The sequence below is a fragment of the Anolis carolinensis genome, unplaced genomic scaffold, assembly GCF_035594765.1.
Source record: "Anolis carolinensis isolate JA03-04 unplaced genomic scaffold, rAnoCar3.1.pri scaffold_10, whole genome shotgun sequence".
Lineage (NCBI taxonomy): Eukaryota > Metazoa > Chordata > Lepidosauria > Squamata > Dactyloidae > Anolis > Anolis carolinensis.
This window is the reverse complement of record NW_026943821.1, coordinates 6,124,227-6,138,354: the sequence shown is the minus strand read 5'-3', so window position 1 is coordinate 6,138,354 and position 14,128 is coordinate 6,124,227. Positions and strand designations below refer to the sequence as shown.

Below are 14,128 nucleotides of genomic sequence, written 5' to 3'. Positions count from 1 at the left end.
CTGGACTTAACATCAGGGGAAACCTTCACCTTTTTTTACAACTCCTAAATGTCCAGGCCAATTCCTCTCAAAACCCACCAATATTCAAATTTGGGCGTATTGGGTATGCATGCCAAATTTGGTCCAGATCTATCATTGTTTAAATTCACAGTGCACTCTGGATGTAGGTGAACTACAACTCCTATAAATACCTCCACTGACCTCCAGTATTCTTTGTTGGTCATGGGGGGTTCTGTGTGCCAGGTTAGTTCTAGGTCCATCATTGGTAGAGTTCAGAGTGCTCTCTGATTACAGGTGAACGATACATCCCAGGAATTCTCCCCAAACCTCTCTGTTATGTTCCATTGCTGCTCAATTCCTCTGTTTGCTGTGTGCCATAGAAAAGAATAGGGAAGGGTTATGGGAGAGGTACTGGGCAGCATCATGCTAGTTCCACAGCAATGGAGAGAGTCAGAAACACTGGGATGTCTTTGGTGGAGGAAAAACAGAAAATCTAGGATTAAATTGTTCCCATATGAAAGCCTTTACTTGGGTGGTGGGCAATATGGTGTTTGTGGAGGACATTGGCAGCGCTTTTGGATACGTTTACGGCACTCTCTATAACCTGCAATGTCATCGTAAGGAGGGCCATTGGTGTCTCCTGAGCTGTGGGAGCTATAGCTATTTGTGGAAGTGGAAGCCTGTCTGTGGAAGCTGACACCCAGCCACACGCACACATACATATTTTCACTTTTATTATGTACTAGCTTGGGGACCCGGCGATGCCTGGGTCATTTGAGAATGGTATTATTTGTCTTTTAATGTCATGTATTCTGTTTGGAGTGGGTGAACTACAGTTCCCAGAATCGTGGCTGAATCCTCCCCAACCCTTCCAGTATTATAAGTTAGCCATTTTGGGCGTGTGTACCAGGTGTGTTGCAGTACTCTTTGGATGGGGGTGAACTACTGCAATTTCTAGATTCCCAGGGCAATTGCCCCGAAATATCTATCAGTATCCACAGCAGTCTGTGTGCCAAGTTTGGTCTAGATTTGACATTGGATGGGTTCAGTGGTCTTTGGATGGAGATGAACTACAATTCCCAAAATCAAGGCCCCTTCCCACAAATACCTGCAGTATGTTCAGTAGGTCATGAGGCTTCTCTGTGTGAAGTGTGGTCCTAGTGCATTGTTGGTGGGGGTCAGTGTTTATATGGCTGCAGGTGAACTATAACTCCCTTTTCCCCAAACTTGTGCAATATGTTGTATTGGTTATGGGGGCTCTTTTCAATTTGTTTCAATTTGTTTGCCCTTATCCAGTCCATTACTGATGACAGGCACTGGTTTAAGGTCAGGACAGTTTCCTTGTTATTAGGTGGAAAGGAGTAGTAGAGTTCAGTATAGTCACAGCTCTAGCATAAAATTGTATTTCAGCCTATTTGTCCTTATTTTGAAAAAGTTGTCTTCTGGAAACAAGTGTTGATGATAGAGCTTTAGTGAAAATACCTTTTCCCCATGATGATAACTCTTCCACAAGTTGATCTCCCTGTTGCCTCACCCCTCTTTTTAACTATAAATCGTATGCAAATCGGATATTTGTAACTTGAGGATGCCTGTATATGGTAGTGTAGATAGAGCCTGAGAGGAGACATGAGAGGAGACATCAGAGCCGTGTTTATATATTGAAAATGATGTCTCATTGAGAAGGGAACAAGCTTTTTTTCCTGCTGCTGTACAAACCAGGACACAATGAAGCCATGGGTTCAAATGGCAGGTAAAGCGATCCCACCTCAACATTAGGAAGAACTTTCTGTTGACAGTGTAATATGCTGCCTTGTAGTCTGATAGAGTCTCCTTCTTTGAAGACTTTTTAACAGAGACTGGATGGCCATCCGTCAGAAGTGCTTTAATTGTCCTCCTGCATGGCAGAAGGGGGCCGGACTGGATTTTATTTATTTACAACATTTATACCCCACCCTTCTCACCCGAGGGGATGGCTCTCGGGGTCTCTTCCAACTCTATGATAGTATAATTCTAGGTTTGAGCAAAGCAGAATAGAGGGGGACTATGATTTCCCTTAATTCCTATTGATGCAACCTATTCTATATAGAAATATTTTTTAGTTTCCTGATTACCACTAGAAAAAAATAGAAGAAATGATGGGTACAGCTGTTGAAATGTAGTTGTAGTATCCTGTAGCACATGAAATTGCTTCTGAGCTGCTTAACCAGGCTAAGAAGTGTAACAGAAATATCTTTTATGTCACTGATAGCTATTTTATATTTTATTTTATAAGTCCCCATTGGGGAGATAGGGCGGGATAGAAATAAAGAAGTATTATTATTTATTATGACACAGCAAACAAGATAGATATGCTGGATTTCGTATCACAAAATCACACTTCCCAAGTGTCTAGGACTGTGTGATGTATTTTCGGATGATGCGTGCAGATCCCAGTAGGGTGGCCTTTTGCAGTTGGCAGATCGTGATTTTGTCAATGTCTATTGTTTCCAAATGCCGGCTGAGATCTTTTGGCATGACACCCAATGTGCCGATCACCACCGGGACCGCCTGCACTGGTTTCTGCCAGAGTCTTTGAAGTTCAATCTTGAGGTCCTGATAGTGGTTGAGTTTTTCCTGTTGTTTTTCATCAATGCGACTGTCACCTGGGATGGCAACATCAATGATCCAACCCTTTTTCTTTTCCACAACTGTGATGTCTGGTGTGTTGTGTTCTAGAACTTTGTCAGTCTGGATTCGGAAGTCCCACAGTATCTTTGCGTGCTCATTTTCCAATACTTTTGCAGGTTTGTGAATCCCACCAGTTCTTTGCTGCTGGCAGGTGGTACTCGAGGCATTATTATTATTATTATTATTATTATTATTATTATTATTATTATTATTATTATTATTATTATTAGATACACAACAAATTTAGTACATAGTAAATAAGATCACTATGCTGGCTGTTTTATTGGATCACACATCAGACGCTTCCCAAGTGTCTTGGATTATGTGATGTATCGGCAAATAATGCTTGCAGATCCAGCCTTTTGCAGCTGACAAATGGTAATTTTGTCAGAGCCAATTGTTTTTAACTGCTGGCCAAGGTCTTTAGGCACTGCATCCAGTTTGCTGATCACCACTGGGACCAAGGTAGTTTGCACTGGACTTTTGACGCAGAATTTAGATGTAGCAAAAGGTGTCAAAATGAGTTAAGAAGAGTTGTTTGCTGAACCCAGAAGAAGTTGAGATCTGTGCCTGATTCAGAAGAGCCTTGTGAGGCTTTCAGTATTTGCTAGACAGCTAGGTATTGAATTTGCTGTTTGTACACTGAACGAAGCAGCATCAAAATTATCTCTTCCACTTAGTCAGTATAAGGTTTCATTTCTAGTTCTTGATTTAGGTACTCTAATGCTTTTCCTCATTTTATTTCTGCTGAATTTCCAGTCCATTGACCTAAAGAAACCCATTGACAAGCGGATCTATAAGGGGACGCAGCCTACTTGCCATGACTTCAACCAGTTCACAGCTGCATCAGAAACTATCTCGCTGCTGGTTGGCTTCTCAGCTGGGCAGGTGCAGTACCTGGATCTTATCAAGAAAGATACCACTAAACTATTCAATGAAGAGGTGAGTCAAAGCACAGGGTCCTCTTGGTAATGTATGCTCACGTAACCTGGGGTTACAGTAATAATAATAATAATAATAATAAAACTTTATTTATAACCCGCCACCATCTCCCCGATGGGGACTCGGGGCGGCTAATACAGTAATGTATGTTTGTTTAAATCTGTTGTAAAAGGAGGCATTGATTACTGATAACTCCCTATAAATACTAAATCTCTTCTCAAAGTGGCATCATGAATAGAATCCAGCTGTGTTTTTGCAGCTGACACAGAAAGAGTGGCCATCACCCTCTCAGACTTTTGGCAAGTTTTGGGGCAACGAGCTTTCTATTATTTCATTAGTAAATTTATGACTGTGTTTTCGTTTTAATCTGAACATTTTTAACTGGGATGATATACCATCATTGGATGGAGGATCTGTTGAGAAAGGACCCTTGAAATGACAGCTTTAAGAGGCAATGGATGAGTCTTGAGCTTTGTTTTGCTCACTTTGTGATATTTATTTATTTATTTAAAGCATTTATATTCCGCCCTTCTCACCCTGAAGGGGACTCAGGGCGGATCACATTACACATATAGGCAAACATTCAATGCCTTTTAACATAGAACAAAGACAAACAAACATAGGCTTCGAGCGGGCCTCGAACTCATGACCTCCTGGTCAGAGTGATTCATTGCACTGATTGATTGCAGCTGCTCTCCAGCCTGCGCCACAGCCCGAGCTGTGTTACCATTTTTTGCAGGGTGAGTCTGGAATTCCCTTTCTAGAGTGATTAGATTGACATCCTCCCTAATTCATTATACAGACAGGCAAAGACCTTTTTGGGTTGTTTGTGAGTTTTCTGGGCTGTATGGCCATGTTCCAGAAGCATTCTCCTCTGACATTTTGCCCACATCTATGGCAGGCATCCACAGAGGTTGTGTGGTCTGTTGGAAACTAGGCAAGTGGGGTTTATGTATCTGTGGAATGTTCAAGGTGGGAGAAAGAACTCTTGTCTTCCTGAGGCAAGTGTGAATGTTGCAATTGGCCAGCTTGATTAACATTGAATGGCTTGGCAGCTTTAAAGCCTGGCTGTTTCCTGCCTGGAGGAATCCTTTGTTGGGAGGGGTTAACTGGTCCTGATTGTTTCTTTTCTGGAATTCCCCTGTTTTCTGAGTGTTGTTCTTTATTTACTGTCCTTATTTTAGATTTTTTAAAATACTGGTAAACAGATTTTTGAACTAAAGACCTTTTTGTCCTGCAAGCCTTGGAAGACTGACTGCTCAGGGGAGAGGGGCTTATATACTGCCTTGTTTTACTTCCTCATGGGTTGCTTTTGACTGCTGTTAATTGTATTGATAGTTTAATTACATATTTAACTCTTGTATGATTTAAAATTATTTAGCTTTATTTGTGTTGGGTTTTGTATTTTCCCTGAATCCCAGCCTATGGAAAGATGGGCTGTTTATAGTAATAATACCTACCTTTTTGCCTCTCGCCCCTTAGCGACTGATTGACAAGACCAAGGTCACCTATGTGAAGTGGATCCCTGAGACCGAGAGCCTTTTCCTGGCCTCCCACGCCAGTGGCCACTTGTACCTATACAACGTGGAGCACCCCTGTGGCTCAGCCTCACCCCAGTACACCCTCCTTAAACAAGGCGAGGGGTTCACAGTCTATGGTTGCAAAAGCAAGAGTGCTCGCAACCCACTCCTGAAGTGGGCAGTCGGTGAAGGAGCCCTCAACGAATTTGCCTTCTCCCCCGACGGGCGCTACCTGGCTTGCGTCAGCCAAGACGGCTGCCTCCGTGTCTTCCATTTTGACTCCATGCTCCTGCAGGGGATGATGAAGAGCTACTTTGGGGGCCTGCTGTGCGTCTGTTGGAGCCCCGATGGGCGCTACATCGTGACGGGGGGCGAGGACGACTTGGTAACAGTCTGGTCCTTTGCTGAGGGCCGGGTCATTGCCAGGGGCCACGGCCACAAGTCGTGGGTCAATGCTGTGGCTTTTGATCCCTTCACCACCAGTACGGAGGATGACGGGAGTGGGGAGTTCAGCGGGAGCGATGAGGACATCCAAGAGACATCCAATTTTGGCAGGGTAAGGACAAGCAGCACTCTCTCCCACCTTTCAAAGCATAGCACCAAAAGTACGCCCTCGGTGACTTACCGATTTGGCTCTGCTGGCCAGGACACCCAGTTCTGCCTTTGGGATCTGACGGAAGACGTCTTGTACCCTCATCACCCACTCTCCCGAGCTCGAACGCTCACCAACACCTTCAGCGCTGGCATCCCCCCTTCCGGGAGTGGTGGGAGCAACCTGGCTGCTGAATCCACTGGCGGAGGGGCCCTCCCTCGCTCACTGTCCCGCTCCAACAGCTTGCCCCACCCAGCCGTCACCAGCGCCGCCAAGAGCCACGTGGCTGACGGGGTGGTGCCTTTCAGCATCGGGAAGTTCGCCACCCTGACCTTGCAGGAGCGGAAGGAGAAGAACGCAGAGAAAGAGCACAAGCGCTACCACAGCTTGGGCAACATCAGCAAGAGCAACGACAAGCTCAACGTGGTGCCCAAAAGCAAGCTGGATACCGCCAAGGTCTTGGGCACTGCCCTGTGCCCCCGCATCAACGAAGTGCCCCTCCTCGAGCCCCTCATTTGCAAGAAGATTGCCCACGAACGGCTGACTGTCTTGCTTTTCCTAGAGGACTGTATCATTACCGCTTGCCAGGAGGGCCTCATCTGCACCTGGGCCAGGCCGGGGAAAGCGGTAGGTATAACTAAACATAGGCGGGAACACTGGGCAGTTTTGTTTATTACGGTCTGAATCCCGTATCTGCAAGGGATACGTGACTGCTTTAAGCAATGAATAATAGAGAATCCTAAGAGAGTTGTATTGTATTTATTTGTGATTTATTTATATATTTATAACTTATCCTGATGGAACTGCTCCTCAAGTTGCCCCACAGTTCCAATCCTTGGGCTACTCTCGGTCCCCTTACCCTTTTTACTCTCAAGATCAGGCATCCTCAAACTGCAACCCTCCAGCTGTTTGGGTCTCCAACTTCCAGAATTTTTGACCATTAGGCAAGCTGGCTAGAGCTTCTGAGAATTGAAGGCCCAAACAGCTGGAGAGCCGCAGTTTGAGGATGCCTGCTCAAGATCATTCCCTAGATTGAGTACTCCTGTCTCAACATAATTCCTATTATGATCAGTACTTGTGTTAATCTGCGAATTCAGTGTTAAGCATGACCAGTATTCCTTATAAACAAGCAAAGATTTGCAGGCACTAATACCACAGGTTAGGTTCTGGACCACAATTGTAAAGCAAGCATTGCATTTAAACGAATCGCAATCCTTTTTGTTTTCAGTTGCTGCTACATTTAAAAACACATTTACATTATTGTTCATCAAGTAGATAATAGCATCAGTCCTTTAAAAAGATTCTATTTCCAGTCTCTGTTGGTACCACTGAGCCAACAGTCTCTGCTTCTGTCTCTGGCAGCAATAAATGCATTCATGGTGTATGTTAGATGGGATAAGAAGAGTTGAAGGTTTTTCCCCCTTCCGGCTTGAGTGCCACAGTCGTAAATCTTTTTTTCCAGAGCAGTCTTTTCACATCATGGCTATATGTCCTGTGTATCTCAGCATTCATGGAGAAATGATACTACATGAGGGCGGGCGGAGGCTAGAGAGCCTAGCCTTCTAGGAGGCCTTAGGAAGCTCATCACACACATAAAAATGTGCCCATGTCATTTCTCAGTTCCCCATTTGCCAGAGCAGGATGCAGATTCTCAACTGGCAAGGGGGAAACATCCTACGTACAAAATGATAAATGAAAGAAAGACCCTTGTGTTAAATGGATATACTTGCTCTTTACCTCCTCTGATTTCACTGGTGGGCAGGTCTATTGTGGTAGCTAAACCAGTTCCCTTGGTGTTTCCTGCCCCACTGATTCCACTTGCGCTGCTCCTTGCCCCCTGGAAACTCTGCTGTTTATCACTGCTTGGGTTCCTAGTGACAGCAGCCGATGCCTCGTGCGTCTTGTTTTTCTCAGGGCTTGAATGCCAGGGCAGGTCTGGGCAGTTGCCCAAGCAGAGAGAACAAAGAGCCCTGTTGAGGGAACCGGCAGTATCCCCACCCGTCCCTTGTCCAGAAAAGCATCTCCTGGCCTTTTTTTGAGCATTTCCTCATGGTACAGATCTCTCTTCCTTTGCCAAAATCACAGAAGGGTTCTAAGGATGGATCTGAGCTTATGTCATGGTTAGAACAGAAATCAGTGAGACAAGTTGTTCATGACTATCTTTGGTCTATGTAGGGTTTACCCAAAGCATAATTCAATCTGGATCCAATTGTAACTGTCCTTCCTGGTGTGCTGTTTTGTTTTTGTTTTTCTGACCAAGACCTTTTATCAAGTGGGCAAAAGGTAGCAGGGGTCTGTTCTATAGACATTTTATTAACCAAGCTGTTGCAGGAGGATAAAGTTTCAGCTGCTAAGGAATGGAAAACGATGGGTGTTTCTCATTCCATTCCTTTTGCAGTTGAGATAAGCTGCTTTCTCCTCTATGTCACTTCTGAATAAAAAGCAGTAGCAGCCACATGAAGTTTGACAGTTGCTGGGTGTGTGTGTGTGAGAGGGGGGTGAGTTTTATATAGGAATCAGGGGACTATAAAATAATCCCTTGTGTCCTGACCAAAAACAAAATTGATCTATAGCAGAATTCTGACTTTGTTGTGCATGGATTTATCATTGTTCCCTTCCCCCTCACAATTTTTATTAGAACAAAGTTCAGTATAATCTGACATGATGCCACAAGAATGTGAATGTATATTAATGTTGTTTTAACTGCTTATTTTATGATGTTTCATACTTTTTATCAATGTATTTGGTTGTTGTTTACATAATTTTAATATATTATAAGCTGCTTTGAGTCCTGTGAGGGAGAAAAGCAGGATATAAAGTTGTTGTTGTTGTTATTATTAGGTTACCTTTCATATCTAAAGCATGCTTGGGCCATCTTCGGCCCCTCAGGTGTTTTGGACTTCAACTCCCACAATTCCTACCGGCTGTTAGGAATTGTGGTTGAAGTCCAAAACACCTGGAGGGCCGAAGTTGGCCCAGGCCTGCTCTAGACTCAGTCCATGGATAGAGGGTTCACTGTGACATTTACACTTTCCCTTGTCTATTTTCAGACTCTGAACTCTCAGAACGGCGGCTCCCCGAGCGGCACAGTGGTATAAACCCGGCCCTATCTCTCCGTCAGCTGGCTTCCATGCCGGTCCCTTTGGCTCCTTGCGCCAGTGAAACCCTCGAACTCTTTGTCGGTATCCTGCTGTATGTACAGGTTGTTTCCTTCTTCCCTCTCCTGGAACAAGAGACACTAACGGAGTTTAACTTAATATATTGGAGACCTATGTAGCACAGGACCCTTTGCACTTCTCAGCTATTTAAAAAAAAGTATTAATTAATGAACCGTATTTAAAGCTAAGGATTTTAGCACAGGCCGCTGGAGGGCAGGTTTTGCACAAGGGTGAACTGAGCTGCCCCTTCCCCCTCGTCTCCTCTTCTCACTTTTCTCTCGAGGATCCCCCGGAACTGCCTTTCACCTGGACTTGGCTGAATTTTTCCTATTCTTCAGCAACGCTGACAGAAGCGGAAGGAATCCCTTTTGTGAAAGGGGAAATGACCCTGGCCCCCTCCCTCCAAAAGTCCTTTCAAAGGGATCCCTGTGTCTGTTTTGTTTTTTCCTCCCTCTTTTTTAAAATTTCTGTTTCCGTTTTTGGTGTATTTTGCACAAGATATTCCAGTTTTTTGTTCTGCTGATGAGGACACCATTGGCACCTCCATCCAGCAGAGCCTCTCTTTGGCCTCTTACTACCCCCTGCCGCCAAACATCTTAGTGCACCAAATGATCTCCAAAGAGTCATTCCTTAATGTTCAAGTCCAGCAAGATCCTGCCCAAGAGCTCCTGCCACCCTTTGGCCAGCATCATATCTCAACGTGGGGTTCCAGCTTGCTGCCATCTGCTCTTTCATCCCCAATTCTTTGACTTTCCCCAAAATCTATTTTTTTTTGAGATGCTAAGTGGACTTCACTTTGAACTGGCTGGTACTTCTACTTGAAGATACTTTTATTCCTCTTCTTCCCACCCCAACAGGCTGGTTGATACAAACGTGCATTGGTTTTGAAGATCGCTCCCATGTGTTTGTACTGTCACATCCAGGCAGAGGTCACATAGTCTGTCCCCTAATGCCAACGCTGGGCCAGGATAGTGGAATCAGGGTTACACCAGTGAAACTACAGGAGCAACAGCTGACCTCTTCTCTCTCTTTCTTTCTCTCTCTCTTTCTCACACATACAAAAACAAAACTATTCAGGTGCTACTGGGTGGCATTTTATCATTGATGTAGGCTACTGAAGTGGAATTACCAGTGTGGAATGGTAGCTCATTTGTCCAGATCAGCTTTTGCCAATTAGAATGCCTTTCCCATCATGCCTCAACCTGCCTAGGAGGCTGACTGGGTATTGTGATAGTATGGTCCTACATATCTGGGGCGCATTTGTTAGGGATGATTAAGAACCCCTTCTATTGCTTAGTTTAGAACCAGAGGTTTTCCTATCATGGATGTTTTGGTTGATGAGTGGAAGTGAACACTGTGGATCTGAGGCTGTTCTCTTTTCCACCCTGCCAATGTGTTGGACCACTATCATGGCAACCTCAGCCTTGTGGTGAGAATGATAGGAGTTACAACCTGGCACTGTTGGGGGATGTCACACGCGAGAGACTTGTCTCCAAGGATGGATAGAGCCCATATCTGCCATGGCATTGATTTCTGGGTCCCACAAGGTGCATTTCACTGGCTTCATGGGTGACTTTTGATAGATGCCATGCTTGGATTATTTTTGTTCTGTGAAGCTGTGTGTGGAACTAAGGAATTGACTTCCTTAGGCACTGGGTTGTGTGTTAATTCACATAAGTGTTGTGGAATAATAGTTGTGCTTGAAATCAGTTCAAAGCAAACAAAATTATTTTTAACGGTATGTATGTAATCAAATGTTTGGCAATTTAAAATGTACCAGAAACATTTTGAAGCAGGATCATTTGGTAATACATGGTGGATGGGATCCAAACTTGGGCACTTGGTAGAGCCATTGGAATTGAAAGGATATCTTAGTCATGGCTAATTGAAGTCCTATTGACTTTCCAGTGGGTTAAGTATGGCTGCATCCAAATGCAACCTACCATTTTCTCTGGGCACACTAAATGTCTTTATTGGTAAGTAAAGATTCAACATTGTTTAAGTTTTGGATGGCTTTGAATTGGTTTACAGCACAGCTTTGTTTGTGTGCAACATTGCATGGCTCACGCAACTGGCGTTCACCTCCCCTTTGGCTGGATCTGGCAATTGGCGTGTGGCAAAAAGAGGTCTTCGAACAGCGTCTGCAAGGTATGAACTGCTTTTGCTACTCATCCGTTCGAGATTGTGTTTCTGGTATTGTGACGTGACTGAACTTGAGGGACTGTAACATCTCAATGATTTGACCTGGAAATAATCAGCCAGAGACTGAGAGGAGCTCTTGGCTTTGTTTTCCTTTGCTTTGAGCAGCTCCACCACCAGAGAAAATGTCTGTGCTGAGTACAAGGAATTGAGAGCAGGATCAAGGATGGGGTGGGCTGCTGTGCAAAGCTAGAGCACTTGTTTAGCCTCCCAAAAGAAATGTTGGACTTCTTGGTTTCCTCACAGAACCTGGTAATGCAGGTTCTTAGCTAAAGGGAGGATGAAGTTGAGATGCTTTAGATGAAATAGTGCTTCTGAAGATGGCATTTCAAGTCATTTTGCATTGTATTCTTACCTGTTGCTGTGTTGCCCTTGGCTGTTTGTCGGGGAGATTTTGGCCCTGTAAGAGCCACCCATGTCATTTGGGCAGCAACTAGTAGGATGCGTCAAGGTCAAGGGTGTGTGATTTTTCCCAAGGTCCCCAACCATTGTGGTCAATAGCTAGGCTGACCAGGGGTAGATCTGTGAGTATCTTTTCTAAGCTCTGTTTGAAGCCTGGCTGCACCCTGCAGAACTTGCTTTACAACATCAGTGGCTGAGTGGAACATCAGGATTAACCATAAATGGTTGAACTAGCCAGTAGGACGTTATCTGGAACAGCTGAAAAGCTCTTGCCTGAAATGTTTTTGATGGCTTCTTGTAGTTTCATAGCAGCTCAGCGAGCCAATTTTCTGCATATGCTCAGAAGCACACTCTATTGGTTGCAACTTTGCATGTTCTGGGGTCAGCCTAGCTCAAGTATCCATCACAGAGGGCTCTTTGCCCTTATTTATATCTATTCCCCAAGCAGACTCTGGACTAGCAGAGGGGTGTAGGTCCCTCTTTGCCCCCCCTCCCCCCCCCCCCCCCGGCTCACTGTGAACCCTCCCTTGGGCTCTCCACAGGCAGAATTGACCCTATCCTTTCCCATCGAGAGAGCGCTCCTGTCCCATCAGAGCAGCTGAAAAGAAAGACTCAGATTTCCTCCCCCAGGAAACAAAAGCCATACTGGGTCCAGAACCCACTGTGCACCATTTATGACGACAACAACATCTGTTTTGCCCCAAGCCTGACAAGAAGAGCAACAAGGGAGGAGGAGAAGATGCTGGCACGGGTTTAGCTCTGCTCGATCCATCGTGATGGGACACACGGACTTCCGAGTACACTTCTGGTTTTGCTCTTCCCTTTACCCTTCTACGGCCTCCAGATGCATGTCACTCTCCCATGGTATCTCTCTCTCTCTTTCTCTGCCCCCCAGACCCAAACTCCCGCGGCCTTTGCCTGCCAGCTGGCGTCTGGCGGCCTCGCCCTGTCCCCTTCGGCGGCGTCCGAGCCCTGGAAGAACGTGCCGACGACGACGCTCCCCCTGTGCCTTCGTCACTTTACTACCTGCTCTAAACGTTTGTTACTGTTGTGTGTCTGAGAACAACAAAGAAAAAAACGTGTTTAAATTATGGCATCGTGATCTTCTGTTTACTACTAAAGAGATGGTTTTCACAGCACGACGGCCTCCCCTGCTAAATATGGGTTGTGGGAATCCAGGGCTGGGACCACGTAGCCCTCGGGGCGTTCATGGACTGGAATTCCCAGCAGGCTTTGCCAGTGGTGAAGAGCGCTGGGAGTTTTAGCCTAACATCATCCTCAGCACTACAGTTTGTGGTCCCCAAGACTGTTGTGGGGTCCGGACTCCGGTTTGGAAAAAAAATGAAGAGGTTCAATGTGTTGTCAAAGGCTTTCATGGCCGGAATCACTGGGTTGCTGTGAGTTTTCCGGGCTGTGTGGCCATGTTCCAGAAGCATTCTCTCCTGACGTTTCATCCACATCTATGGCAGGCATCCTCAGAGGTTGTGAGGTCTGTTGGAAACTAGGCAAATGGGGTTTATATATCTGTGGAATGTCCAGGATGGGAGAGAGAACTCTTGTCTGTTTGAGGCAAGTATAAATGTTGTAATTGCTCACCATGATTAGCATTTAATGGCCTTGCAGATTCAAAGCCTGGCTGCATTGACTTCATAGCATAGGGACCACCAAACGCAGTGCCCCAAACATGAATCAAAGAATAATAAAGGCACTGCAGACTAATTCAACCAGAGAAGCCAGCCATAGCAGAGCACTTGATGAACCAACCTGGACACAATATTATTTGAGAACACAGTAATGCTGGACCACTCTAACAGCCACCATGTTAGGCTATCCAGAGAAGCCATTGAAGTCCACAACAGAAAGGAGGAAACCATGAAAATGAACAAAATCTGGCTACCAGTATTAAAAAACTCTAAAATCAGGACAGTAAATTAAAAACAACACTCTGAAAACAAGAATTCCAGACAGGAAACAATCAGGGCCAGCTAACACCTCCCTACAAAGGATTCCCCCAGGCAGGAAACAGCCAGGCTTTGAATCTGCAAGGCCATTAAATGCTAATTAGTGTGATCAATTGCAACGTTCACGTTTGCCTCCAACAGACAAGAGTTCTTTCTCCCACCCTGGACATTATTCCACAGATATATAAACCCCACTTGACTAGTTTCCAACAGACCTCACAACCTCTGAGGATGCCTGCCATAGATGTGGGTGAAACGTCAAGAGAGAATTCTTCTGGAACATGGCCATACAGCTCAGAAAACTCACAGCAACCCAATGAACAGGTTCCTATGCACACAGCAGACATCTTATTTATAGTGAAAAAACCATAAAACATAATATTTAAAATGAAGAACATTTTTTTCAAACATAAACTTACTAGTCTTTTAATGGAAAGTGTTGGCCTGCTTTTGGCTGATGAGAGAGTCAAGTTAATTAGGATTGTTGTTGTGTGCCTTCAAGTCATTTCAGACTTGGGGCGGCCTTCTCACAGTTTTCTTGTCCCAGTTTATTCAAAGGGGGGCTCCAGTGGCCTAGGGGATAAAAGCCTTGTGATTTGAAGGTTGGGTTGCTGACCTGAAGGTTGCCAGTTCGAATCCAACCCAGGGAGAATGCGGATGAGCTCCCTCTATCAGCTCCAGCTCCAT

The 14,128-nt window shown here is 45.1% G+C and overlaps 1 protein-coding gene across 1 annotated transcript; it reads left to right on the top strand.

Moving 5' to 3' along the window:
- Positions 1–399: 399 nt before the first annotated feature.
- Positions 400–12,515, top strand: dmwd (DM1 locus, WD repeat containing). The gene is made up of 5 exons (XM_062962500.1): positions 400–408; positions 3,427–3,609; positions 5,092–6,352; positions 8,772–8,903; positions 12,376–12,515. Exons 1-5 carry the CDS (start codon positions 400–402, stop codon positions 12,513–12,515), a joined length of 1,725 nt encoding a protein of 574 aa, XP_062818570.1.
- The last annotated feature ends 1,613 nt before the right edge of the window (positions 12,516–14,128 follow it).

Coding starts and splice junctions, on each gene's coding strand:
- dmwd (XM_062962500.1), top strand. Junction 3,610..5,091: donor CTAAACTATTCAATGAAGAG/GTGAGTCAAAGC, acceptor CTCGCCCCTTAG/CGACTGATTGACAAGACCAA. Junction 6,353..8,771: donor CAGGCCGGGGAAAGCGGTAG/GTATAACTAAAC, acceptor GTCTATTTTCAG/ACTCTGAACTCTCAGAACGG.